General features: G+C 45.8%; 2 protein-coding genes across 2 annotated transcripts in view; one reads left to right on the forward strand and one right to left on the reverse strand.

Annotated features, from left to right (window-relative positions):
- The first annotated feature begins 526 nt into the window (after positions 1-526).
- Positions 527-25,804, forward strand: part of PHF24 (PHD finger protein 24) — a 210,916-nt gene continuing 185,638 nt past the window's right edge. Inside the window, exon 1 of the mRNA XM_043565152.1 lies at positions 527-748. The gene's annotated coding sequence lies outside the window, so the exon portion shown is untranslated. The remainder of the gene's footprint in view (positions 749-25,804) is intronic.
- Positions 17,427-24,235, reverse strand: FAM205A (family with sequence similarity 205 member A). Its single transcript, XM_043565142.1, has 4 exons — positions 23,959-24,235; positions 23,056-23,095; positions 22,448-22,508; positions 17,427-21,424 (listed from the first exon to the last, which is right to left on the reverse strand). Exons 1-4 carry the CDS (start codon positions 24,100-24,102, stop codon positions 17,599-17,601), a joined length of 4,071 nt encoding a protein of 1,356 aa, XP_043421077.1. The 5' UTR covers positions 24,103-24,235; the 3' UTR covers positions 17,427-17,598.

Here is a 25,804-nt window from a genome sequence, read left to right on the forward strand (position 1 = left end):
AAGAAGACCTATATTATTTCAAGACACACAGGTTCTGAAAAGTTTTGGCTTTATGAATAAGAATACTATCATTACCTTTCCCTCATGTGTGGGGTGTAAAATTAGCAGCATGGTGCATCTTACCAAGAATCTTTACCTGCACTGATATGATAGCAAACTAATATGGAAGTATACCTCACATAGGACCATGAATTCTGTAACACAAATTTTAGTAAAATTATTTACATAATCAGTATCCTTGCAAAAAAAAAAATATTTCTGTGGGTTGATGCACATCCTCCAGGCAGCCCTGGAGTAAAACAAATAGGAGAATGGGCTGTGGAGTGAGAATACCTATATTCCATGTATTAGCTATGTGACCTTAGGCTTGTTGCTTAATTTCTCTGTGCCTCACTTTCTGCATCTGTATAATCAAAGCAATGAAATTTAGTATTTCATGGTCATGTTGGGAAGTTTAAATTAATACACGTAGAGTGTTTAGTATCTGGCATTTTGTTTAAAGGTGGATAGCTATATATAGTACTGTCCTTTATATTCCTTATTGGTAAGTTTCATGACAATGAAACTTAAGGAATGAGGGATGAGGGATGTGGCTGCAGCAGCAGAGCGAGTGGGTCACAACAAGGTACAGCTTTGCTGCTGGAGATGGAAGACCAATAACCTCTGAAAGCAGCACGCAGGAAGAGTGGGGGCAGCAGGGCGCTTTGTGAAGCCTCATTCAGACACTCCGCAGTGGGGTACTGCGAAGGTGAGTGCCCTAACGCGCGGGTCGTCCCCCCGGAGGCCTGACTGGGCAGCTGGGCTTGGCGAGAGAGGAGAGGGCCCCCGGCCGGCCGAGGCCGCTTGGATGAGTCATTCTCACCTCCCCAGGCAGGTGCGGGCTGCAGGACGCTTCGCCTCGGCGGGCGGGCAGGAGCCACGAGCCGCCGCGGAGCCCCCTTCCGAGACGCCTCCTCGGGCCGGCACTGACCTTGCCGTCGGCTGCCCGGCTGCCGAAGACCCGGCGCCGCAGAGCGGGGAGCTGGTCGGGGGCGCCCACTGGCACCCGGACCCACAGGTCGTCGGAGCCGGGCGCCGCCTTCCTGCGGTCCCTCAGCGCCTCATTCCTGCGCGAGGTCGCCAAGCTAAGCTGCGAGGGCCGTGCCTCGAGGCGCGGGAGGGCGGAGCGCGACGCGCGCCCACCGGCCCGCGGAGGTCTTCTGGCGCGGGCGCACGCGCCGCAGCCGCACGGGGCGGGAGACAGGGAGGGTGGGTGTGCTTGGGGAGCGCGCGCCGCCGCCGCCGCCGCCGCCGCCTCAGCCTGCTGCTCCGCCTGCGCCGCCTGCTCCCGGCGCTCGGCCCCAGCACGCCGGCTCCCGAGTGGCCATGGGCGGCGCGGGGTCCGCGGTGTAGAGTCCGCCGGCCCCGGACCCGCGTCCCGCACCCTGACGGTCCCGGTAAGCGGGGGCGGGGGCGGCGGGGACACGGCAGGCACCCTACGGGACGGGTCTGCGGGCCGCAGACAACCCTCCGGGGACTCTGAGGTGTTGTGCGGGAGCCGCCCCTAAGGGAGTCCCTGTGTAAGTAGATAACCCCCCGAGTGTCCCTGCCTCTGCCCCTTGGGAAAGTTCCGGAGGCGTGCAGGGAGCCGCCCCCATGGAGGACCCCTGTGTGAACGGAGACTCCCAGGGCTGTCTCTGCATTTGCTGCCATGGGGAGGCACAGCGTGGAGGCACTGTCTACCCACAGAGACCTTCTGTGTAACTACCGGAGGGCAAGGGTGGTCTCTGGTGGTGTCTCAGTGGAAGACCGTTTGAGAACACAGGGGAGCCTCAGGAGCCTGCGCGGTGGGGATGGACCCCACAGAGGACCGCTGTATAAAGGAATACCTTAGACTGTGCCCTGGAACTGCCTGGAATGAACCTCTGACTGGAAGGAGAGGACCCTGCTGCGGGATCTAGGCCAGGAGTAACTTCCCATATGCCCAAAGGACTTTAGCCTTGACCTTTTTAGGGCTCAGTGTGCCCTAAATTGTGCCCCTCCAAGGTGATCGAGAGGCTGGGGCCCTGTGGGGCTGCTGCCTTTGTCCATTCCTTCCCCGACCCCATTAGAAAATGTATTTTCCGTGGTAGCCCAGGTTGTCTCGAAGCTGGATATTTGTGGAGGCAGGAACTTCTATTAGAGCAAAGGACATAAGGGAAGGGAGGACAAGTGAGCCCTCTGAAGCTAAGATAGGAGACTTGGGGCCCTGGGCTTGACTATCCATAAGCAAGCAGTAAGATAGGTGGAATAATTGATGCTGGCAGGTCCTGGAAGAGAAAGTCCTTTGAAGGAAGGAAGAAGACTACATAGGATTATTGAGCTCTAGTGTGCTAGGCATTATACATACTAGCTGTGTTTAAATATAGAACTCTTACAACAACCTTGTAAAATTATCCCTCCGGGGATAATTAAATTGAGACTCAGAGACGTTAAGCAATTTGAAAAAGATTACAAAGTTTGGAATCATGAAATCTATTTTTCAGGTTTTATTTAGGAAGAGATATCAAAAAGAGAAGCAAGAATGTATGTTTGTATGTTTGCTTCAGTTGAAAAGGTAAAACTATATAAGACTCTTAGGAAAGAAACCAGGGAAATATCTTCACAACTTTGGATTTGGCAATGGTTTCTTAAGTATAACAACATCAAAAGTGTAGATGAGAAAAAACAGAAAAATTGGACTTCCTTAAAATTTAAACTTTTGTGTGTCAAAGGATTCACTCAAGAGAGTGGGGGGACAACCCATGGAATGGGGAAAAATATTTGCAAATAATATATCTGGTAAGTGATTTATATCTACTATGTATAAAGAACTCCTACAAGTCAACAACAATAAAAACTACACTCAGTTCAAAAATGGAAAGGATGTGAATAGATATTTCTTCAAAGAAGATACATAAATAGCTAACCAGCACTATTCTCAAAAAATATGGAAAATAGTGGGAGGATCTGGAGAAATTAGAATGCTGGTACATTGCTGATAGAAATGTAAAGTGCTGTAGAAATGTTTCATGGTTCCTCAAAAAATTAAAAAGAATTTTCACATGACCTAGCTTTTCTACTCTGACATATATATCCAAAAGAAATGTGATATGGTATGGAAGCTGGATAAATTAGAAAATTGGATACCTCTCTCCTGTGATCAAAGAAATGACCCATTTCTGTTGTATTGGTTACCTATCATCATCCCTGCTAACACCAAGTCACCAATCTCTGAGGAAACACATTGGATATGATGAGTTCGTGATTACATTGTTTCTAGAAACAAGTTCTGAAGAATTGGTCTTCTCAGACTCTTCTGGCCCACTTTGAACTACAGAAAGGATACTGACACTGTGATCTCAAATAAACTCTTTGCTTCCCCCAATCATCTTTGCAGCATTTCTTTAAGAAAGATTTATTCAACACATGTCCTGTGTAAAGCAGTGGGAACTATTCTGATTGTTCCTCCTTCCTGAACTTAACGAAAACCTGGAGCTCCTTTTTCTATCTGTGAAACTTACTGATTTGGGTTGTTTCCCCTACTTCTCTTTTCAGAGGTTCTTTTACTTTATTACTTCCTGGGGGACATCCCTCCCCATTTTCTACAAGATTACCATTAGTTATATTTTTGAGCCTTTCACAGATATCTGCTGTTCTCATATAAAAAATCAAATGAAGGGACAATATAGTAATTTACATTTAATATGCAGGATGAGATTGTTCCAGCTTATTAGGAGGGCCACAGACTCCACAGCTATGTGTCTTTATAGAATGAACTGAAGAAGAAGGGTTACCTAGATGCCTTCTCCTTCCCTATTTCTTCCCTGGCTCATACTGTGGAACAGCCCCTCTTCCTCCTACCTCCACCTTCCCTTATAAATAATCTCACTGAACTTTAAGCAGGTACCTTGCACACACACAAACTGCATGCTGGCCACATGTGCCTTACTGTCAGACACTTCTCTTAACTGTCATGGCTGCAGCAGTTTATTAGTTTTCTATTACTGTGCAACAAATTACCACAAAAGTGGTAGTTTAAAATAATACATAATATATGATCTCAAAGTCTCAGTGACTTAAGATTCCAGCTTAGTCCTCTGTGGTCTGACAAGGCTGCAAAGTATTGGCTGGGCTGTGTTCTCATCTGGAGGCTTGAATGGGGAAGAATCCACCAAGCTCACTCAGGTTGTTGGCAGAATTCATTTCTTTGCATTCATAGGACTGGGGACCCTGGGGGCCCTCTAAGCTGGAGGCCACGTTCAATGTCTAAAAGCCACCTATACTTTCTAGAGGGTATATGGACTTTCCCAACACAGCCAGTTTATCAAGCCATAAAGAAATGTCTGAGAATGAGTATGCTAGAAGACAGTCTTACAGAAGTATAGGAATAACAGCCTATTATTATTCCATGTTTTGTTAATTACAATCAAAGCACAGGTCTGTCCACACTAAAGAGGATGGGATTATACAAAGCATGAACACAAGGAGGTGGGAACATGGGGGAAGGCCACCTTAGAGACTTACTTTCTCCACAAACAGTACCAAGGAAAGGTTTAGGTTGTCATCTGATCTCATTTCTTCCATTTTATTCAGCCACGTGGGCCTATCTACTTTCTTGTCCCAGTGGGATTTACCACCACTTACCCCCCTGACCCTTAAAGTTTTTTTTAAGCCATTCTTAAGTTACCACAAATTCTTCAACATTCACATTGTCTCTATGATAATATGTTCTATATCTCTTTTCTTCTTTAATAAGGACACAGAAAACCCCCAATTCCACTTATCAGCTGAAGAAGTTATCTTTAAGCATAATTTGTGGCATCTTTGTGAACTGATTTTCTTTTTAACCTGTCTCTCCTAGGTCTTCCAGCACATGGAAAACATTTTTTTCCCCTCACCATTGTTTTTTACCCATTGCTAATTATGGTTGAGAGAGACAGCCTACTATGGGCTCTTAGCATTCCTGAATGTTTTTTTTTTTTACTGGGTATGTCAAGAATGTAAGACCATGACTGTTTTCCAGGCCATTTCTCAGAATTATGTTTGCAACAAGCAACCTTGAAAGATAAGGCAACTTCTCCCCCGGACAAAGATCAGCTTTGCTTTTTCTTACTGTAAAAGCAGTGAAACCCCAAACCTTAGCATTCCTCTCTTGTGAATGAACAGGCATCTATCATTCTGTGCTACACCCAAGGCATTTGATAGACAAGGGGAACTGACACACACACAAAACATGCTAAAGCTCTTGCTATGACTGTTCTGTGAGTGATAAAATCCTTTATATCTGATTCAGGAGCCTTTGGTCTTCTGCCAGAATTCATGAAATAGAACAGGATAGCTTGTTAACCTTAAAAATAGAGTAAAATAGGGGTGCCAGGGTGGCTCAGTTGGTTAAGTGTCCGACTTCAGCTCAGGTCATGATCTCACAGCTCGGGAGTTCAAGCCCCACATCGGGTTCTGTGCTGACAGCTCAGAGCCTGGAACCTGCTTCGGATTCTGTCTCCCTCTCTCTCTCTACCCCTCCTCTGCTCATATTCTGTGTCTATCTCAAAAATAAATGAACATTTAAAAAAATTAAAAAAAAATAGAGTAAAATTCCAGCCCTTGCAAAGTTCTTGACAATAACTACCATTTGTTTTTCAAGGGTTAAAACTAATTTTGTTAATTTCTCAAGCACTTCATGGGCATATTTAGGAGCTTGCAGCCCTGAACCAAGCCCCGCTCTTGGTACTCAGGCCAGGCTCGATGTAGACATTGGGGAAGGGGACACAAGCTCGGATGGCTGCACATTTGAGTTTTGAGCGCCCACCTAAGAGTTACAGTCTGTTGGGTGAAGATTTTGGCTTGGTGAGTTCCTGATAGAGCCTAAATAGTGTTTGACAATCTCTATGGTGGCCGAGGTGTGAAGGAATCCTATACTAGAGGTCCTGGTGATGTTGAGAGGTAAGGGGTAAGGGAGGTACACATGGTTGACTTCAGCTTTACCTCTGCTGATGAGTTCATTGTTAATAACCTGGTTATTTCACCTGGTTGACATCCTGGATTAGGGGAAGAGGAAGTGTACTAATTCACCCCTACTCTCCCCAGTGTAGCAGGCCCACTACCTATTTAGGACAGGTACTTGGACCAGGCTCTGGGGTAAAGGTCCTAGGTTGGGGTGTTGCAAGAGCCTGGAAATCCCCACATCTCTTCAGGCCCACGTCTCTGGCACATTTGCTCCCTCCTGATATGGTGTTCCAGGGCAACAGATGCTCCCAGCTTGGCAGGCAGGAGCCAGGGAAGGGTATGGTGGGAATTCCAGCTGAGAGGCTGGGATAATCCCAGAACAGGGCTTGGAGTAGACTGGGCCCCTGTAGGCTTTTCTGGCTAAGGAGGGTCAAAGGGCCTGGGGACCTTGGTGCTCCTGGATTCCACTGAACACTGAGCCCTCCAGGGACATCCTACCCTGAAGACTGTGCAGGTAGTTACTGAAGGAGCTACTGAGTTCCTGGAGTGCAGATGATCTATACTGTCATAAACGTGTGCTACTTGTGGGCCTAGTACAGGTGCAGACATTGCTCTGTGTCTAGTTATCTATAGTTAAGTTTAGTGTTAGGTTGGGGCATGTGGGTGGCTTAGTCAGTTGAGTGTCTGACTTCGGCTCAGGTCATTATCTTGCGGTTCGTGGGTTCGATCCCCACAATGGGCTCAGTACTGACAGCTCGGAGCCTGAAGCCTGCTTTGAGATTCTGTGGCTCCCACTCTGTCTTCCCCTCCCCCACTCATTCTCTCTCTCTCTCTCTCTCTCTCTCTCTCTCTGTCTCAAAAATGAATAAATGTTAAAAAAAAGGTTAGCATTATGCTTAGAATAGCACTGATGTAGTGGTTACACATTGGAGGTAGACTGGTAAGCATAAGGCAAAGTAAAGATTTTGGGAGGTAATACCCACCAGCATTACTTTGAAAGGATATGTCTGCTTTATTCTTCCCTTAGAGTCTATATCTGCTGAGACGCTGGGGTTCAGGACCTGCAGTAAACTGGAGACGCTACCGGGGATAGGGATGGATGTGTAGGTGAGGAATGGGGCTGCCGAGGAGGGCAGTGGACTCACTTGCTGACCTTGTCCTTTCTTTGAAAGCACATAGCCAAGTTGTTGAGACCAGAGGTATGCATGTGAATCTAAGACTATCCTTATTTTATTTTATTTTATTTTATTTTATTTTATTTTATTTTATTTTTTTGATTTACATCTAATTAAAATTTTTTTTAACATTGATTCATTTTTGAGAGACAGAGCATGAGCAGGGAAGGGTCAGAGAGAGAGGGAGACACAAAATCTGAAGCAGGCTCCAGACTCTGAGCTGTCAGAACAGAGCCCAACGCGGGGCTCGAACTCACAAAATGCGAGATCATGACCTAAGCTGAAGTCTGACGCTCAACCTACTGAGCCACTCAGGTGCCCCTGATTTACATCTAATTAGTTAGCATATAGTGCAGCAATGATTTCAGGAGTAGATTCCTTAATGTCCTTTACCTATTTAGCCCATCCCCCCTCCCAAAATCCCTCCAGTAACCCTCCGGTCTCCATATTTAAGAGTCTCTTATGTTTTATCCCCCTCCCTATTTTTATATTATTTTTGCTTCCTTTCCCTGTGCTCACCTGTTCTGTACCAAGACTATCCTTATTAAAGGACAAGGAATGACATAGAAATTACAAAGCAGAGCTTAGAGTGGGGGAGAGACAGGTCTGGTTTGAGGTGGCCTAGGAGGCTTTATGGAGGAGAGCAACTTTAATGGATAGATTTGGTTGGACTGCATTTGTGTTGGTAGGTCTGCAAGATGGTCTGTGTCTGTTTACGTGTGTGAAGCCTGTCTCTGTGTCTGCATGTGTGCTTGTGCCAGTGTCTGTCTGCTCCCACATGTCTGACTCAGGGTGTTCTTGAGTCTATGTAGGTGTGTTTCCTGGACCTGTCTCTGGGTACTCTGAATTAGTTTTGGAGTGGCATCATTGAATTTGTGTCCTTGTGTTTGTGTCTCTTTGTGGCTGATGTCTGTGTCCTGTGTCTTTGACTATGTGTGAGATTCTGCTCTGGACTCTTGCTTTACCCCTCCCCTCTCTCCTGATACTCCCCAGCTGCCAGCACCATTTACCGCAAGGAATGGCTTTCGTTCCCATTCTCTTCCCGCCATCTGGATTCCCATGGGTCCAGCTGCCTGCCCAGGGTTCTGCCCCTGCACTTTCTGTAGCAGGCTTGACCTCAGGAGTGATACCTTCAGGAAAATCCCCAATGTGCGCCTTGCCTGGCCCTGGATCCTGAGAAGTTGCAGTGGAGAAGAGGGGCAAAGCAGGAAAGGGGGGAGGGGCAGTTGGCAGGGCCCACCCCTCCTTCTGGAAACAGAGATCTCCCTCTGGCCCCTTCCCAGGCCCCCTTTCCCTCCTCATGCTCTCATCCAGACCAAGTATTCAGGGTCCTGGCCTCACTGTCTCTGGGGATGGATGGGAATGAACAGTCCTCGGCAAGCCCAGCCAGACCTATCAGGGATCTGGTCCTCTGTGTCCCCTAGCACCTTACATGCCTACATTGTGCTCATTGCTCATATCCCCACCTGAAGTCCGGACTGTCTTCCCTTCTTTCTTCTCCCTACATGGGACACAGGAATCATTCTTGTTCTTCATTCTGTGACAGATGGGCCCCTGAGCCCAGGTGGAGCATTAGGCTTTGGATGGCTGGTAAAGAGCAGAAGCCCAGCCCCCTCTTACATGGTGCAGAGAGTAGCATCTGTGGGGCTTATTCCTGTTCTCATTCTGTGTTCACTGCTCTCCCAGGATGGGCTATGGTAAGCAGGTACAAAAATGAAGCAGTCATGGTCTCTATCTTCTAGGACTCTGTGTTTTGACAGGAGCAGTGATTTTGTGGAGAAGCCACTCTCCTCCACTGCACGTGGTCACTTGCCTGAAATTCTCTCCATAGACTTCTCAGGTGCCCTCTGCAGAGATCAAGGAAAGGGCTCCAGTAGGTCAGGACCTCTCACCATGACATGTTACCTCAGAGGGCCAGAGGTGAACTCCAGAGTTACCTAGCAAGCACTCATTTATTCCTAGCATCTACCACCAATTCTGGAGTAGTAGATGCTTGAGTTTGTGTCCTCCATGAGGCCTTTTATGCTGGATTTACTCTTAAGCTAGAGAGTGAGGTTTGTGCTAGGGTTATGAGATGGGATGAGCAAGGCTTCATTCCTTAACATCCTGCGTGAGTCACAGGCTCTGACCCTGTCTTCACTTAGCTCTTGACTTTGCTGAAAACTGAGAATCCTGAAGGTGTTGGTTACATATCATCTTTATGCCCTCAACCCTTTGTTGTAGCACTATGGTCAGTGCTATGAACTCATGCTGCTCTGCGGCAGATAGGATCCTTGGGGGCCATGGAAAGGACTTGTTCCACCTAAGTCAGGATCTGTGCGCATTAACCTTGGCTTACCACATGACCTTTCTGGGTCATTCCCTTCACTCTGGGTCCCCCTCGTCTCCTTGCTGTGGGGCTCTCTGCCCAACTCCCACCAGGCAGGAAGGATGTGCCTGTCACAGGATCTCCTTTGGTTTTTGGAGTGTATTGGCTCAACAGACCTGGGCCTTGTATCTCCTCACCTTGGGGGCCACAACAGGGGCTGGGTCCTCTTCCATTAGACATAGAATCAACATTCACAGAAGGGACACATTCATACTTCTTCCCATGCTCTGTTTCTGGACCCTGCTAGCAGTGGACATATTGTGCTAAGTGCTGGGGTCCTATCATGCAAGAGAGTCCTGCTACCACCTCTTGGTTTGATGAGATGTTGAGTCATCCTGGATTTCCTTATAAATCAGTGAGGCAGAGGCATACCACAGTCCCTCATACCATATTTTAGGGAGATTGTTGTACTTCTTGTACTTCCTTTAGCTCTTGGCTCCTGTGTGGTAGGTCAGAAGGTGGGAATGCAGAGGTGTTAACCTTCTGACAGATATGAAGTGTCCAAAACAGATGTCCATCTCATCCACTCAGGATAACCTCTTTCTGCCTTCCAGTTCTCTTCTCATACTCCCTAAACATCCCTACTCTCTGAAAACCAGAATGTTGTACCTGTCCTCTTTGTCTGTAGTCTCATGCACTATGCTCCACACATCTAGAACATCCCTGAAATCTCTCCTAGTGCTCCAGTCTTCTGAGAGCACCTTCATACATGTGATCATCAATGGGAAACACCTTTTTATGCCCACCTAGCCTCTTTGTTGCACACCCACACCATAGGCTCTAAGAGTAATTTGCTATAGTTAACTTCCAGAATTCATCTCCACCTGTGGCTTTTGGTTTTGGTCTCCATACCCCTCTCTCCATCCCCAGCCATGGTCCCTTCTTTGTTCCTCACTTTACCCTTTTGGGTCTTTGCCCACATTCTGTTACATGTGATGGAATCTTTCTAGTAAGCCACACTGTCTTTCCTCAATACTACCTTCTACTTACCACCAGTAAAGCATCTGTGCTTTTATCCAATGCCATCTTCTGGACAGGGCATTTGATCCCATTGCCTGCTTCTACACCACCTCATTGCTCCAGCAGTTCTCCCCTTGCTCTCCCTTATCATCAATTTATCCCTTCTGACTGCATCATTTCAGTCAATATCCAGCATGCTATGTCTCTCACTTTTTTTAACTTGCATACTATTTTTCATAATGGTTGCACCAATTTAAATGCCCACCAACAGTACACAAATGTTCACTTTTTTCTACATCCTCACCAACACTCATCTCATGTTTTCTTGGTTATAGCCATTCTAACAGGTGTGGGATGATTTCTCATTGTGGCTTTGATTTGCATTTCCTTGATAATGATGTTGAACATCTTTTCATGTACCTGTTTGCCATTCAAATGTCTTATTTGGAAAAAATGTCTAAGTAGTTCCTCTGTGCATTTTTATTTTATTTAAATTTTTTATTTAAGTTCTAGTTAGTTCTATTTAGTTCTAGTTAGTTAACATACAGTGTAATATTAGTTTCAGGTGTACAATATGGTGATACAACACTTCATATAACACCCAGTGCTCATCACAACAAATGTACTCCTTAATCCCCATCACCTGTTTCACCTTTCCCTCCACCCACCTGCCCTCTGGTAACCATCAGTTTGTTTTCTCTAGTTAAGAGTCTGTTTCTTGGTTTGCCTGTTTTTTTCCTTTTGCTTTCTTAAATTCCACAAATGAGTGAAATCATATGGTATTTGGCTTTCTGTGACTTATTTCACTTAGCATAATACTGTCTAGCTCCACCCATGTCATTGCAAATGGCAAGATTTCATTCTTTTTTATGGCTGAGTAATTGTATGTATATACCACATGTTCTTTATCCATTCATCAGCTGATGGACACTTGGGCAGTTTCCATAATTTGGCCATTAAATCAGATTTTGTTGTTGTTATTGATGTCTCTCACCTTTTTAAAAAAAGTCCTCTTTGGGTCCCACTTTCTATTTCCCCATTTTTCTGCATCTCTGTGAAACAAACTTCCTTTAAAGAACTGATTACACTTGCTGTCACCATTTGTTTTCCTTCCATTTTTTCTTGAATCCATCCCAGTCATGCCTTCACATCCATCATTCACAAGAGTCTATTCTTCTCAAGGCATGAATGATTTCTATGTTGCTGAATCTAATGGTCAATTCTGAGTCCTCATTTTCTTTGGCCAGTTCACAACTTTTCATTCAGTTGCCACTTTCTCCTTGCAGTACTTTCCCTCTCTTGGCTTATGGTATACAACACTTTTCTGCTTTTCCCACCTTCCTCCCTGGCTACTGCTTCTCAGTCTTCTCTCTTACTGGATCCCTTTTTTCCCCTCCAATTTCTTTTTTTTTATTTAAAAAAATTTTTTTTCAACGTTTATTTATTTTTGGGACAGAGAGAGACAGAGCATGAACGGGGGAGGGGCAGAGGCAGAGGGAGACACAGAATCAGAAACAGGCTCCAGGCTCCGAGCCATCAGCCCAGAGCCTGACGTGGGGCTCGAACCCACGGACCGCGAGATCGCGACCTGGCTGAAGTCGGACGCTCAACCGACTGCGCTACCCAGGCGCCCCTCCCCTCCAATTTCTTACTGTTAGAATGTCCCAGAGCCCAATCCTTAGGGTTTTTTCTTAATTTCATTCATTTCTTTGGTGATCTTATCTAATCTCATGGTTTTACATATATCAGTCTATCAGTCAATCAATCATCTGTAGCAAGGACTTTCTCTGAGGACCATTGGGTTTCTGTGGAAGGGTCTCAGGAAGAATCAGAGGGGTTAGTTACAATACTACTACAATAACTAGAAACAAAGGGAGTGCAAAGTGGTTATGTACTAGATTTATTTTAAAGGTAGCGACAAGATTTTCTGATGGATTGGAGAGACATTGTTAGAGATAAAAAATCAAAATGACACCAATGTTTTTGGCCTGGACAATGGGCAAAAAGGAGGTACCATTAACTGATGTGGGAAATACTGTGATTGGAATAGGTCTGGTATATGTGATTGTGTGGTGGCAAGGGGGGAGGGAATCAGGATTTCACTTTTGAGGTTAATATTGGACATTCATATGTATATGTTGATTAGACAATTTGGATACATGAGACTGTCTACCCCATTAAGTAATGATCTCCATGGAGGCAAGGCCTGTGTCTTGGTGATTGTTTTGCCTGCAATCACTCCTGGCACATAGTGAGTACTCAAATTATTTTAATTGTTATGCAAGATGCCTTTCAAGGTCATTTTTATTGTGACCCTTTTATGTGACCCTAGGGTCCTCATCAGCTGAGTACTTCCTCCTGTGGCAGGATCCCATACACCATAGCAGTCATCACATTAATGTAATAATTAATCTGCTTCCTCAGGCCAGACTTTGAATTCAAGTCTATTAAAGTATTACCATGCACCAGCCACTGTCCTAAGCCCTGGGGATATGAGATACTATTATAATTTTTTAAGAAAGAAAGGATGAGAAACTGAACTATAAGCAGAGGCAGTAACAATAGAGGAAAGGGGCCAACTTGAGAGGTGTCAAAATTTAGAACCCAGTTACTGACTTGATATATGGTCTGAACAAAAAGGTATAGTGATATACCTGGTCTGAAAAAAATGGTATAGTAATACCATTCTCTGACATTAGAAAGCAGTTTGGTGAGGTAGAGGGTGTTTGGAAACTTTTAATTAATTTGCATTGTCTTTGGGACAAGATAGAGCGTTTTCCTATCTATTGCCTATTTAGTTGGAGGTCAGAGGAAAGACTAGAGCAACAAAGCGGCTTTGGGAATCAGCAGTACATTAATAGTAATTGAGGTTTGGGATATGGATGTACAGTTATTCCCCTTTCCCAGATGAAGAAATTGGGACTCAGAAATGTTAAGTAACTTGTCAAATGTCAGAGGATTCTAACTCTGATTTTTTTCACATTTCATTCTTGTGACTTTGCCCTTAAAACTCTTCATCCTCTCCAAGGGTCATAGATTTGGCTTAAACATTGTAAAAACAATTTTGTAATGTTTTCTTTGTGTTGTAGTTTTGTTGCCCTTTATTCATGTTTATCATCTTTCTCTGAGATCATTCTCTGGTCATTTCAGCCAGAAATTTCCTTCTGAAAGTGGAAATCTTTTATTCATACTTAACCTTATATTGAATGGAATAAGAACAACCTTCAGCTATGCTACTCTGCTGTAGCTTCCTTAAGGGCAAGGATTCCAGTCTTTCTTCCAGGGACACCAATACCTGCCCCAGCCCAGTTTATGGGAGAAGGTAGGACAGGTCCATTCATGCCTCTTTAGGTGGTCAGGGAATATGAGTCTGATGGCCACTGTTAAGACATCCACTTTCTGGCCAGGGCTATAGAGGCTGCTGATGGTGCTGGGAGTTGGGGTAGGAGTGCAGGTTGACACAACAGGAGGCAGGAAAGAACTCTAGTAATGTCTTAGAATGGCGAGTTTATTGGAGAGGACTCTTAAAACAGGTCTGTAGGAGAAACTTCGTTTAATCTATGTGTGAGGGAGTGTGTAGACAAGATATGGTTTGGAGGGGCTTGCATTTCTCAGCAGCTGCTCACAGATCTCAGCTTGCCTCTCAGTATCCCTCTTGGGAGGTTCCAAGGGTTTCAGAGAATTCCATGTTATCTTTCCATCAATGACAAACAGATATTACTATGAAGTGAAAATTATTGGACATTCCAGAAAGACCAAAGGGGCTACAGTCCCTCTTCAGTGCTGAGCAGCTTATCTGGTAAAGACCTCATGTGTGGCATTAAATTCTAGATCTAGATCCCTGGCCACTTTTCATGACTATTTAATGGAACAGAGCACTTTTCAAAAGTCTTATTAAAAGTGTTATGTTATTGTTGTTGGCAATCAAATTGAGTGGTTCTGGTGCTTTCTGAAATGCAGGGGGAATAATGAAGAAATGTGGAATGATGACAGACACCAAGGGCTGGGGTGGGTAGGCTAATTGATGCTGTCTTTGTCTGGGGAGAGGACAAGAGTGGGGAAGACACCAGGCAGATCCCGGGAGAGTATACAGCTGAGTTCAACACCATACAATATTCATGAAACATATAAAAATATACATATATAGGGGTGCCTGGGTGGCTCAGTTGGTTAAGTGTCCAACTCTTGGTTTCAGCTCAGGTCATGATCTCATGGTTCGTGAGTTTGAGCCCCCTGCTCCAACAGTGCAGAACCTGCTTGGGTTTCTCTCTCTCTCTCTCTCTCTCTCTCTCTCTCTCTCTCTCTCTCCGCCCCCCTACCCTGCTCACTCTCTCTCTCAAACAAATAAAAAATTTAAAAACATGTACATATATACACATATATATGTGTATATGTATTCAGGAAGGCAAGGCTGGTGGAAAGGAGGAACATGGGGAAGGATTGCAGGTGTAGGTGGTATAGAAATGAGACATAACAGTACGGCTGGGTACAAGCTGCTGGCAGTACTTGACAGGATTGGATGTGTTTAGAAAAATTTTGTGTTTGTGGTTCTTTCCCAGCAGTGTCAACACTCAGCCAACCTCTGTTAATCACACTGAGACAAGCAGATTAAAGCCCAGATTTACTTACTTACTTCCCCCCAAAGCCCTCGAACTTTGGGTTAGCTTCCTGGTTCTAGGCTCTTTTGAGGGCAAAACAAATTGGCTTTGCTCTCTTTTCATGTCCTGGTCAGGAACATGTCAGCTTCTGTCCCAGGTACTCAGACCTCCATTTACATGCTTCCCCTTCCTGATTCTCTCCCTGCCAGCCTTTAGAAGTGGGGGACAAGCCCCTCTTCATGTCCTACTGTGATCTTCATTCCAGGAATCACTCATTCCTTGCAACTAGCAGGCAGTGGAGGTGGGATATATAGGTAAGAGAGCTACAGCAGCTTCTGAGGTGAGTTCTCCAGAAAGATCTTATTAATAACTAACAGGGAGCAGAGGAGGAGAGATTCTATCATTTGCTTTTGACATCCTATCATATTAGCTATGTGCTTTATTAACTAATTTTTTAAAATTTAAATTCAAATTAGTTAACATCTAGTATAGTACTGGTTTTAGGAGCTGAATTTAGTGATTCATCACTTACATATAACCCTGGGGCTCATCCCAGCAAGTGCCCTCCTTAATACCCATTACCCATTTAGCCCATCCCACCACTCACCTCGCCTCCAGCAACCCTCAGTTTTTCTCTATATTTAAGAGTCTTTTATGGTTTGCCGCCCTGTTTTTATCTCATTTCATTTTTCCTTCCCTTCCCCATTCATCCGTTTTGTTTCTTAAATTCCACACATGAGTGAAATCATATTTGTCTTTCTCTGACTTATTTCACTTAGCATAATACACTGTAGTTCCGTCCATGTTGTTGCAAATGGCAAGATTTCATTATTTTTGATCACCAAGTAACATTCCAGTACCCACACACACACACACACACACACACACACACACACCATGTCTTCTTTATCCATTCATCAGTTGATGGACATTTGGGCTCTTTCCATAACTTGGCTATTGTTGATAGTGCTGCCATAAACATTGGGGTGCATGTGCCCCTTCAAATCAGCATTTTTATATCCTTTGGATAAATACCTAGTAGTGCAGTTGCAGCAGTACAGTCTCTTTGACCTCAGCTACAGCAGCTTCTTACTAGACATGTCTTCAGAGGCAAGGGAAACAAAAGCAAAAATGAACTTTTGGGACCTCATCAAGATAAAAAGCTTCTGCACAGTGAAGGAAATAATCAACAAAACTGAAAGGCAACTGATGCAATGGGAGAAGATATTTGCAAATGATGACATATTGGATAAGGGTTAGTATCTAAAATCTATAAAGAACTTATCAAACTCAACACCCAACAACAAATAATCCAGTTAAGAAATGGGCAGAAGACACGAATAGACATTTTTCCAAAGGACACATCCAGATGGCTAACATCACTCATCATCAGGGAAATACACATCAAAACCACAATGAGATACCACCTCACACCTGTCAGAATGACTAAAATTAACAATTCAGGAAACAACAGATGTTGGCAAAGACATGGAGAAAGGGGAGCCCTTTTGCATGTTGATCTGAATGCCAGCTGATGCAGTCACTCATCACTAATAACCAACAGGGAACTTGTGCTTTTGATAAACACAAAGTACCTCTTCAAGTTTGGAGCACTATGGTACTGCTCTAAAAACCACCCCTGAAGACTGTGGGCATATATAGAAGTCATCAATGAATTCTGCCTGTGGGATTCCTAGCCACTCCTTGTCACTACAATCCTCATGTCCACATTACTCCTCTGGGTCCAAGGACACCATGAGAACCCATGATAGAATTCAAGCCTCATCTTTATTTTTTATTTTATTTTATTTTTGAGAGACAGGGAGAAACAGAGTGTGAGTGGGGGAGGGGCAGAGAGAGAGGGAGACACAGAATCCAAAATAGGCTCCAGGCTCTACTGTTCTCTCAGCACAGAGGCTGACATGGGGCTCAAACCCAGAACTGTGAGATCATGACCTGACCAATGTCAGATGCTTAACCAACTGAGCCATCCGGGCACCCCCAAGCCTGATCTTTATTTACCTTACCTTCATTCTCTGCCCAAGTCCCCACCCCCACTTTTTTTTTTTTTTTTTTAGAGAGAGAGAGAGAATCTTAAGCAGGTTCCACACTCAGTGCGGATCCTATGACCCTGGGATCATGACCTGAGCCAAAAACAATTCAGTTGCTTAACCGACTGAGCCACCCAGGTGCCTCAACCGCTTGTCTCTTTATCCACAGTCCAGGGTGGGCTGGGAGGAGTTATTTGGAATGTTGACCCAGCTTAAGTGTGGGTTAAAGCTTCTTCCCTAGATTAAAAGGGCATTTTAGCCTCCCCCCCCCCCCCCCCCGCCTTCCCTTAACACACTACAGTGGAGAGAAGGAGGAGACAGACAATTCTTTGCTTATAGATACAGAGTGTATTTCAGTGGCGTTCTGCCCCACCTGCACATTAATGAAAATGACAGCAGTCTTCTTTAAGGGGTGCAGATGTTGGGGAGCCTACAAAGTCTTGATTGTTTTGGGTCTTCTTGAGCAGACCAACGTTTCCCTCTGAGGTGAGAGTTGAGACCTAGGGCAAGTTCCCTGGTTGGGTAGCAAAAGCCACTATAGGACAGTGCCGAGGGCAGTGGCGGGGGTGGCTCAGGACTGAGGCAGAGTGGAGTTGCTGGGAGTGGGAGCGGTGCCGGAGTTTATTGTCTGGGGAATGGAGACCATCCAAGAAGGCCAGGCACACCTGCTTCTCAGTGGGGGAAGATTGGGCCTTGGAGTCCCCTCCTGTTTTCTCTGTCTTGGTTCGCCCTGTGGGACTTTTGGCTGGAGCCAGGCTCTTTTCTACATTTTCTCTTCTGGTATTGGCCGCCTTCGCAGCTGTAGAGAACATGGATTCCTCATGCCCTTTGCCTTTTGTCTTGGTGTTAAAACAGTGCAGAAAGGATTTCATCTTACTTCTCAAGCCAGATTCTGTAAGGCTGGGCCTCTTATTAGTATGGACTGGCATCACCTGCCGCTGCAAAACTTGACCTTTCAAAGTTTGGCCCTGCAAAGGCTTGCGCTGAATGAGTTGGCCCAGGATAGACTGGCCCTTTGATGCCTGGGGCACCATAGGCTGGGCATTCTTAGAAATCATTGCTGGTTTGAGAAGGACATTGAGCTTGGTTTGACTGTCCTGCAGGTCATTCTTCTTAGATTCCTTCCTCCTGGGGATTCTTGGAGGTGGCTCTGGAAGATTAATCTGAGGGTGCTGGGTACTATGTTCACAGAAAGCATCAAGATGAAAGCTATGGCTTTGTCGCCAGGGACTGCATGGTGTCCTGTTCGTCCCTTCTGGCCTCTGGGCTGCATCAGGGTGGCTTATTTCTCTTGTAGAGCAGTGCGCAAGCCCGGCATCCCCTTCTCCATGGTCCCCTGCCAATTTGGGTTTCCCTGGGTCCTTTCTCTTTTCTGCCAGCATGGGAACTTGGGCCGAGTCTTTGCTCTTGCTGGGGCTTTGGGGCTCAGGGCTCCAGGGTTCCTCTAGGCTGGGGCTGTTCACACTGGCCTCAAGCTGAACACAAAGTATCTGGGCCTCTGTCATGTCGCCACTGGGTTGTGAGATCTTAGAGGCCCAGTGGGCAGAACCATGGGGTACTGCTCTGGAACTAGGTTGCTTCTGGTTCTGCTGCACTGACTTTAACTCAATGGCCAGCTGTTCTTTAAGGTGGAGCCATTCTGAATCTGGGGCACGAGGAACATCTGGTGGGGTGGGGAGATCCTGGAGCAATGTTTTCCCTTGGTTGTTCAGACTCCCTGGAGACTCCTGTGTGGTTGTGTTCTCTGGGATTGCTATAGTTTGTTCTCTGGACTTCCTTGCCTTTATGGGAATTCCCAGTTGTATCTCTAGGATCTTCTTTCTTAGATGGAAATTTAATTTGGCCAAGATGGGTTTCTTGAGTGTGTAGGGCCCAGAAGTCTCTGTCTGGCTTTCTAGATGCACTGTCTCAATCATTCCTTCTACCTGCTTTTCAGCCTGGAACTCATCTGCAGTGTTTGCACAGGTGTTGTTGGCATCTTCTTCTACCTGCCCTTCAGCCTGGAACTCATCTGCAATGTTTGCACAAGTGTTGTTGGCATCTTGAAAGCATGGCCCAAGACTCAGACATTTCTCTTCAGATGAGATCATCTGAGTCAGAGGTTCAGTTGGGAATTTTCCAGATCCAGGCACCATTCCTGTGATCACATCTTGGGTAGTGATTGCTGGTCCCATGGCCCTAGAAAGAGCCACATAATAAAGAGCAGGCAGCCCTGACAAGAAGGCCAGATACTTGTGCCGCAAAGTCGTCTCCAGTTTCTCAATGGCTCCCTCAGACAGGGCTCGGGGCAGCTTAGGGTGTTCAGTGACAGCATCTCGTGAGGCTTGTTGCTGTTGGTCAAGGGCCATTGGCATCCAGGGTATAGCTTTTTCTTGTGGGGCAGGGTCAGTTGCTGCCTGCAGCTCCAAGGGCTTGCTTTCTGGGATGCAGGTTAAGGGAGCCACTTGCAGGTCCCCAGGAATTATGTACTGCCAAGAGCTGTATACACAAGCAGGGACCTTGCCCTGGTGGATCTGCCCACATTTGGAGTTGATGTGGCTCTGTAATATTGCCTTGGCCTGGTCAAAAAAGTGTGGCATGGGGACTGACACTGGGTCTGTGAAGGGTGAGAATGGGTCACCGGCCCCAGTGGTTTCTAGGGCTGTAGGTTGGGGAGCACTCATGTTGGCTAGGGCTGTGCTACTCCAGGACAGAGTTGACTGATCAGTGGGGGACAGGAGCAACTGGATGGACTCCTGGATCTTTTGGGGCAGGCCCCAACGATGGTGAATCAGCTGCCTCTGGAGATGGAATTCCAGCAGCCTCCGGGCATGTTCCGGAAAGAAGAGTAGTTTCCTAGTGAGGACTGTGATGGGCTTCACTGGCCAAAAACTTTTCACTGTCTCTGGAGACTGGGCTTTGCCACAGGGCCTATACTGTATGGGGCTCTGGCTATGCTGAGGTCTCTGGAAAACCGCTGGCAAGCCCCACTGAAGCTGGAGCTGCTTCTGCAGCAGGTGCCACTCCAAGGCATCACACTCAGCCAGCGTCAATAATGGAACACTGATCTGAGCTTGTTGGTAATCAGATGGAGTGACCCAATTTGGGGAAGATGGGGAAGAGGGTGGGACTGATTGGGGTACAGTTTTAGGCAGCAGGGGGAGGACAGAGAGTTCCTTGAAGAGAAGAGCATCCTTCAGGGGGTGCTGGGATATGCTCCCATTTGTGGAGCAGTTTTGAGAACCTATTAATGTGTTGACCAGGGACTCACTGTGCAGAGAAGGGTGGCCACAGAATAGCTGGCTGTATTTCTGCTGCAGATGGGCCACTGAGTCATGAGCCTGGTGCCCAGGATGTGGATAGAGACGATGTGATTCTTTAAGGGCTGGAGACAGCAAAGCCAGAGCCATATGGTTGGGGATTTGCTGGTGGTGGTGTCTTTGTTCTGGGTCCATAGTGGACCATTCAGAAACCCAGAAGGCCTGGGTAGGCTGGCTGCCCATAAATGGACCCCATTTATGGTAGGAATAGGTCCCCAGTTTTTCAACAGAGAACTTAGAAGTATCATTTGGGATGAAAGAAGCTGGTTGGTCATTTACACGTTGGCAAAAGAATGGCGGGTTTGGCATAAGCTGCCTTAGGGACTCCTCCACACGTCTGGGAAGCCCCCATCTCTGGAAATGCATCCATTTTTTCACATGTACCTCAAGAAGCCTCAGGACTTCAGGACTGAGGAATGGCAGGTTGGCAGGGAGGACAGTAACCATATGTAAGGCCATAGGGTGTGTCTGGGTAGTGAATTCGTGGTTTAGGGTGTGCAGAGTGACCTGGGAATTCAAGGGCTGCTGCCCTTGGTTCCCATAGACATGGTTGGGGGTGCTCTGCATCATCTCCTGCTGGTTCACTGTTAACCTAGCCTCCTCAAGTCTTGAGCCAGACATAGTCTCTTGGCCCCTGGGCACCCCAGTTATTTGAAATCCTTGCCCCAGCTGGTGGTGTTCAGCCCAGTAATTGTGTACCCTGGCTGTACCAGTCGACTGGGCAGCTGACTGTGTTAAGCATTTCTGATCTATTGATTGCAACACTGGGGGTGTTACAGATGGATATACAAGTGCTTTGGAGTGTAGGGAACATTGGTCCAGATTCTGTTCTAAAGACACATTAGACATGGACAAAATCTCTAGGCAAGAGGACCCCTGCAATGGCTCTGATGAAGGGGGACAGATCAGGGTGTTCTCACCCGCCAGCAACTGCTGAATCTCCAGAGCCATAGAATTGCAGATTTGGCAGCAGGTATCTGCACACAGGAGCCGTCGCACACTTCCCTCCTGAGGAAGCCAGTCCTGGCTGGGAAGGGAAGATGGCAACCATTACTGATGGGTTGACACCTGCCTCTTTGAATGTGTGTGGCTTGGAGATTGCCCTCCCCTAGTCCTGGAAATGTTGGGGCTTGTACCCCCAGGGTATTTACCCATCTCCTCTTCCTCCAAGGAAAATGCCATTGGCAAGTTATGTTGGGCTGGGCTGAGGGCCTGGACCTTGTTGGGCAAGGTCTCAGACAGCCCATGGGAGCACAGGGCCATGACAGACTGGGAGGTGGGGTGAGTTCTCTGTTTACCTGTGTTGAGAAGCTGAACTAGGAGAAGGGAACCAGGGTGTAGGGTGGGAGCAGGGGAACCAATGTTTAGCTGATGTGGCAGCATGAAGAACATGACCAGGAGAATCTGGAGTCAGTCTCCTTTGGGGTTAAGAAGGCCATAGCCTATATGCAGTATTTCTAAACTGTGAAAAATGAGGTCTTTGTGGGAACTCTGAATTCAGAGACCATGGGGTGTCCCAGCTCCTGTTCATAGCATCCCTTCAGAGCCAGTCCCATTCTCTAGAGACTTTAAGAAGAGGATGAGATGACAGGCTCTTTCCTGAGGGCTGTCCCAGGAACTGGCCTCCCCTAAGACAAAACCATGGAGGTAATGTCAACAGGTTCCACAGGTCTGCCCTTGAATGATTGTAACTGTAAAGGGAATATGACAATGGAATTTAGTTATGAACATATTTGTCTATTCTCTTGACTGGATAACTTGTCTTGTGGCTGAGTGCAAACTCATGTAGAGTCTTTAATGAATTACATACTAGTGAAATCTGAATTCCAGGACCACTGTGAACTGAGCCCATAGCAGAACTGGGAGACTCCTCTCTCCTGAGACACCTGGTCCCCCTCTGCCCTGGCAACCCTCTCAACTATGCTCAGTGTCCACTTGTGTCTTACTCCCACCCAGCCATTATCCCTCTCCTCATCCCTTCCCCAGGCCAAGCACAGAAATGATGATAGGCCAGGCTGGAGTTTGGAGACTGCAAAGAGCAAGTGGTCACCTTTTCATGACAGAGAGCAGCTCCCATGGCTTCTCAGCTTCTTCCCGGGAAAATCTCCTAGCTGAGAAACCAGGAGAGAGTGTTACAAGGAATGAGAGGATACAGGGGCGTCCTATGGGAAGTTGAAGGGATGTCCTATAGGAAGTTGAAGGCCTTTGAGTAAGAGGAGATTCGAAAACCCAACAGTAAATGCTCTCAGGCATGTCTGTGTACAACTTAACCAGTTGTATCATGCTGTCCTGGACCTAATCTCATTTGATCATCAAAACCACACTGTGAGTGAGGCAAGATCATCAGATGCCCATTTCATGGATCACAGAGTGATCGATGAAGTGACTTCCGTAGGACTGTAAAACTAGTAAATGACACAGGAAAGGGCTTCTGTTCTAATTCCTCATTCATCATTCCCAGGAGCTGGGGTAAGGTGAATTTTGGAACATTCCCAGCCTCTGATATCCCAAGAAAATCTGGAAGAATTCGTCAGCTGGGGCAAATGGACCCTTCAGTGGTTAGAGAACCTGGCTCCTGGCACCAAGAGTCATAGAGAGACACACATCAAGGGAATTTTGCCCATGGTGAGGGGAGTCAGAACAGAGTTGGAACCTTACCTCTAAATGCTGCATCTCTTATCCTGACTCTTCGGTGACGCTTAAAGAGAAAATGTTAAGAGTATGAAGATGGGACACTTTTTTTTGGTCATCTTTAAAATAAGACAAAGCTGGGGCACCTGGGTGACTCAGTCAGTTAAGCATCCAACTATAGCTCAGGTCATGATCTCACAATATGTGGGTTCGAGCCCTGCATTGGGCTCTGTGCTGACATCTCAGCCTAGAGCCTACTTCAGATTTCTGTGTTTCCCTCTCTCTCTACCCCTTCCCCACTCATGCTCTGTGTCTCTCTTTCAAAAATAAAATAAACATTAAAAATTTTTTTAAAAACAAAATAAGACAAAGCTAATATACATTTCCCAATCCCTTTCTATGTATGTCTATATTTTATTGACTTTTCTAACTTCCCTTTCCATACTCATTTCACCTCAACATTTCTCTTCTCTGCTTGCTTCTTATTTATTTTGAGGATTTTCCATACTCGATACCTCTCATTTATTTCCCAAGTTATGCATGAGGTTTATGATGAAGCAAGAGAAAGAGTGGGACAGATTAAAGAGTGTGTAGGTATAATAGCCAACAGATTTGTGTTAAAAAATGCCTATACAGACTACCAACCAGAAAAATCCCACTTTTTGGGAGGTAGTCTGAGATCCAGGGATTTAGAATCCATTTCATCTAGGTCTCAACCCAAGCCACATTGAGAGGTGTTTAATTTCAACTAGACTACACTGGAGGATGGTCTGGTAATGAATTATTTTTAGTCTCTGAGAAGTACCACATGAGAGTTACTGAATGCATGGTATGAAAATTGGGGGTGGTGGTGGTAAAAGGAGAGACTCTGAGATCTTAAAAGCTTATCTGAGGCTTATTAGTTTAATCATGGTCATAACGTTTCCCTACCGGGCAGCAGCTCCTTTGAGGTTCCAGCCTTAATCCATGGTAACTCCTTTTTACTTGCCAGATAATTAGGAGAATGATGAAGATGAAGACATAGACATATAAGGTATACTCGAAATCCCACAGAACAAAAGTACTTCTCAACATGGTCTAAACCTCATTAGCATGAGGAGACCAACCATCCCTATATCTAGGCATTCAGAGTCCTGGTGCCTTATGACTCCTAATGCTATGCCTTGTCATCTCCACCTCATAGATGATGGAACTAGGCCACCAGACTGCATCACAAAGACCTTCTGTTTCACAAGGCACATGCAGTGTCAAAGACTTAGGGAAGCGTATATGGTGATTTAGTCTGTAGATGAGGGAGTCCGGTTGTCTGTAATGGTTACAGAGCCTGGGACTAAAAGTGTCTTCTCATAGACAGTGTCTATGCCTCCACTTTGTCCTCAGTCTGCACACCCTACACCAGCCTGATGTCTTGACTCTGTCGTTTACAACTATCTGGTCACCTGTCCCACAACTGAATTTCTGAGTGTTTAGGGATATAGTGCACCTTTTGAGGAAGAGTGGCTGGGACAGAGGAATCTCCACTAACTCCCCTCCCTGTACTGGAAATATATCTGGGAAGCACACATGAGCTTAGGGAGGGCAGAGTCTGGTTATGGCTTGGGAATGGAGAACTTTGATATTAACAGGCATTGGGTGATGGGGAATCAGAAGTATATGAAGGGGACCATGGCTTATAGGAGGAAAAGGGCAAGGTGACATCTTTCAGTGAGATTGTAGGAGGTAGGAAGGAATGCTTCCCAGTCTGTGTGGCCTCAAGCTTACAGATAGGTGGGAAGAGATATAAACACTGCCTTCCATGGAGATATACTAATGAGATTCACTTATTGAGCTCCTTAAAAGTTGGTTTTCTAGAGCTGTTTTTAGAATTCTGTCTCCTCATGGATATGACTACCTGCAGAGAGGGGTTAGTTAGTGGCTACTTCTGACTTAAGGTGATAAACTAGTTGCTGATCATGATTAAATCTATTCATCTACTCTGGATATATGTTGTTTGCCTGAAGGAAGCTTGTTTTTGTTTGTTATTATTTTCTTTAACCTGAAGTTTGAAACCTTTATCAGGCCAGTAGTTTTCTAATTCATTCCCAGGGCCCAACACTTCTATTCTCTTCCCATTTATTTATACATTTATGCTACCTGCTTGACCTCTGTGGTTATTGGCATATTTCCCCAACAACTGAATTTCTGAATTTCCTTCAGAATCTTACGCTGGTAACAGCAGTCTCACAGCCCAAAAACCCCTGTGCTCAAAATCTCTGAAGAAGCTATTTTGGTCCCTCCTCCAACATCCAGTCCTCCACCCTGCTGGCATGGTGAGCCTTTAGTTTATGTTCATCCCTAAGATGGGCAGTGTCAAAGGTACAAAGACATTTGAGTCATTGTTGCCTTCTTGATCTCCAGACATTTAACTGTCTGGTTTCCAAGATAAGACTAATTCACAAAAACAGGAGCCAATAATCTAGAACAATCAGAACTATACACTCATTTGCAAAGCCTAGGTTATAAATATCCCATTTCAGAGGAGAGAAACCATAGTGATGATCAGGGTGGTCAGAGAGGGCTCCTGGGTAAAGTGACATAGGAGTTGGGTCTAAAAGTGCAGGCTGTGGGGGAAGGAGCATGTTGCAGATGGGAGAGAAACTTACAAACAAATGCAGAACACAGAGCAATGGGCTATGGAGTGCATTTGGAGGTAAGAAATGCAATCTATCTCTAGCAGAGGTGTAGATGGGTGGATGGGAGAGGACCTGTGGTGAAAGATTAGAGTAGCAGGGATGAG

Source organism: Prionailurus bengalensis, chromosome D4 (assembly GCF_016509475.1).
Source record: "Prionailurus bengalensis isolate Pbe53 chromosome D4, Fcat_Pben_1.1_paternal_pri, whole genome shotgun sequence".
Taxonomy (NCBI): Eukaryota; Metazoa; Chordata; class Mammalia; order Carnivora; family Felidae; genus Prionailurus; species Prionailurus bengalensis.

Excerpts from the sequence above, each read along its gene's own strand:
- FAM205A (XM_043565142.1), bottom strand. The coding sequence starts at position 24,102 with ATGTTGAGAAGTACTTTTGTTCTGTGGGATTTCGAGTATACCTTATAT. Across the intron at positions 23,096-23,958 it reads CTCAAAGGAGCTGCTGCCCG|CGTCACCGAAGAGTCAGGAT; the intron begins GTAGGGAAACGT and ends TTTCTCTTTAAG. Across the intron at positions 22,509-23,055 it reads AAGAGATGCAGCATTTAGAG|CTAGGAGATTTTCCCGGGAA; the intron begins GTAAGGTTCCAA and ends CTGGTTTCTCAG.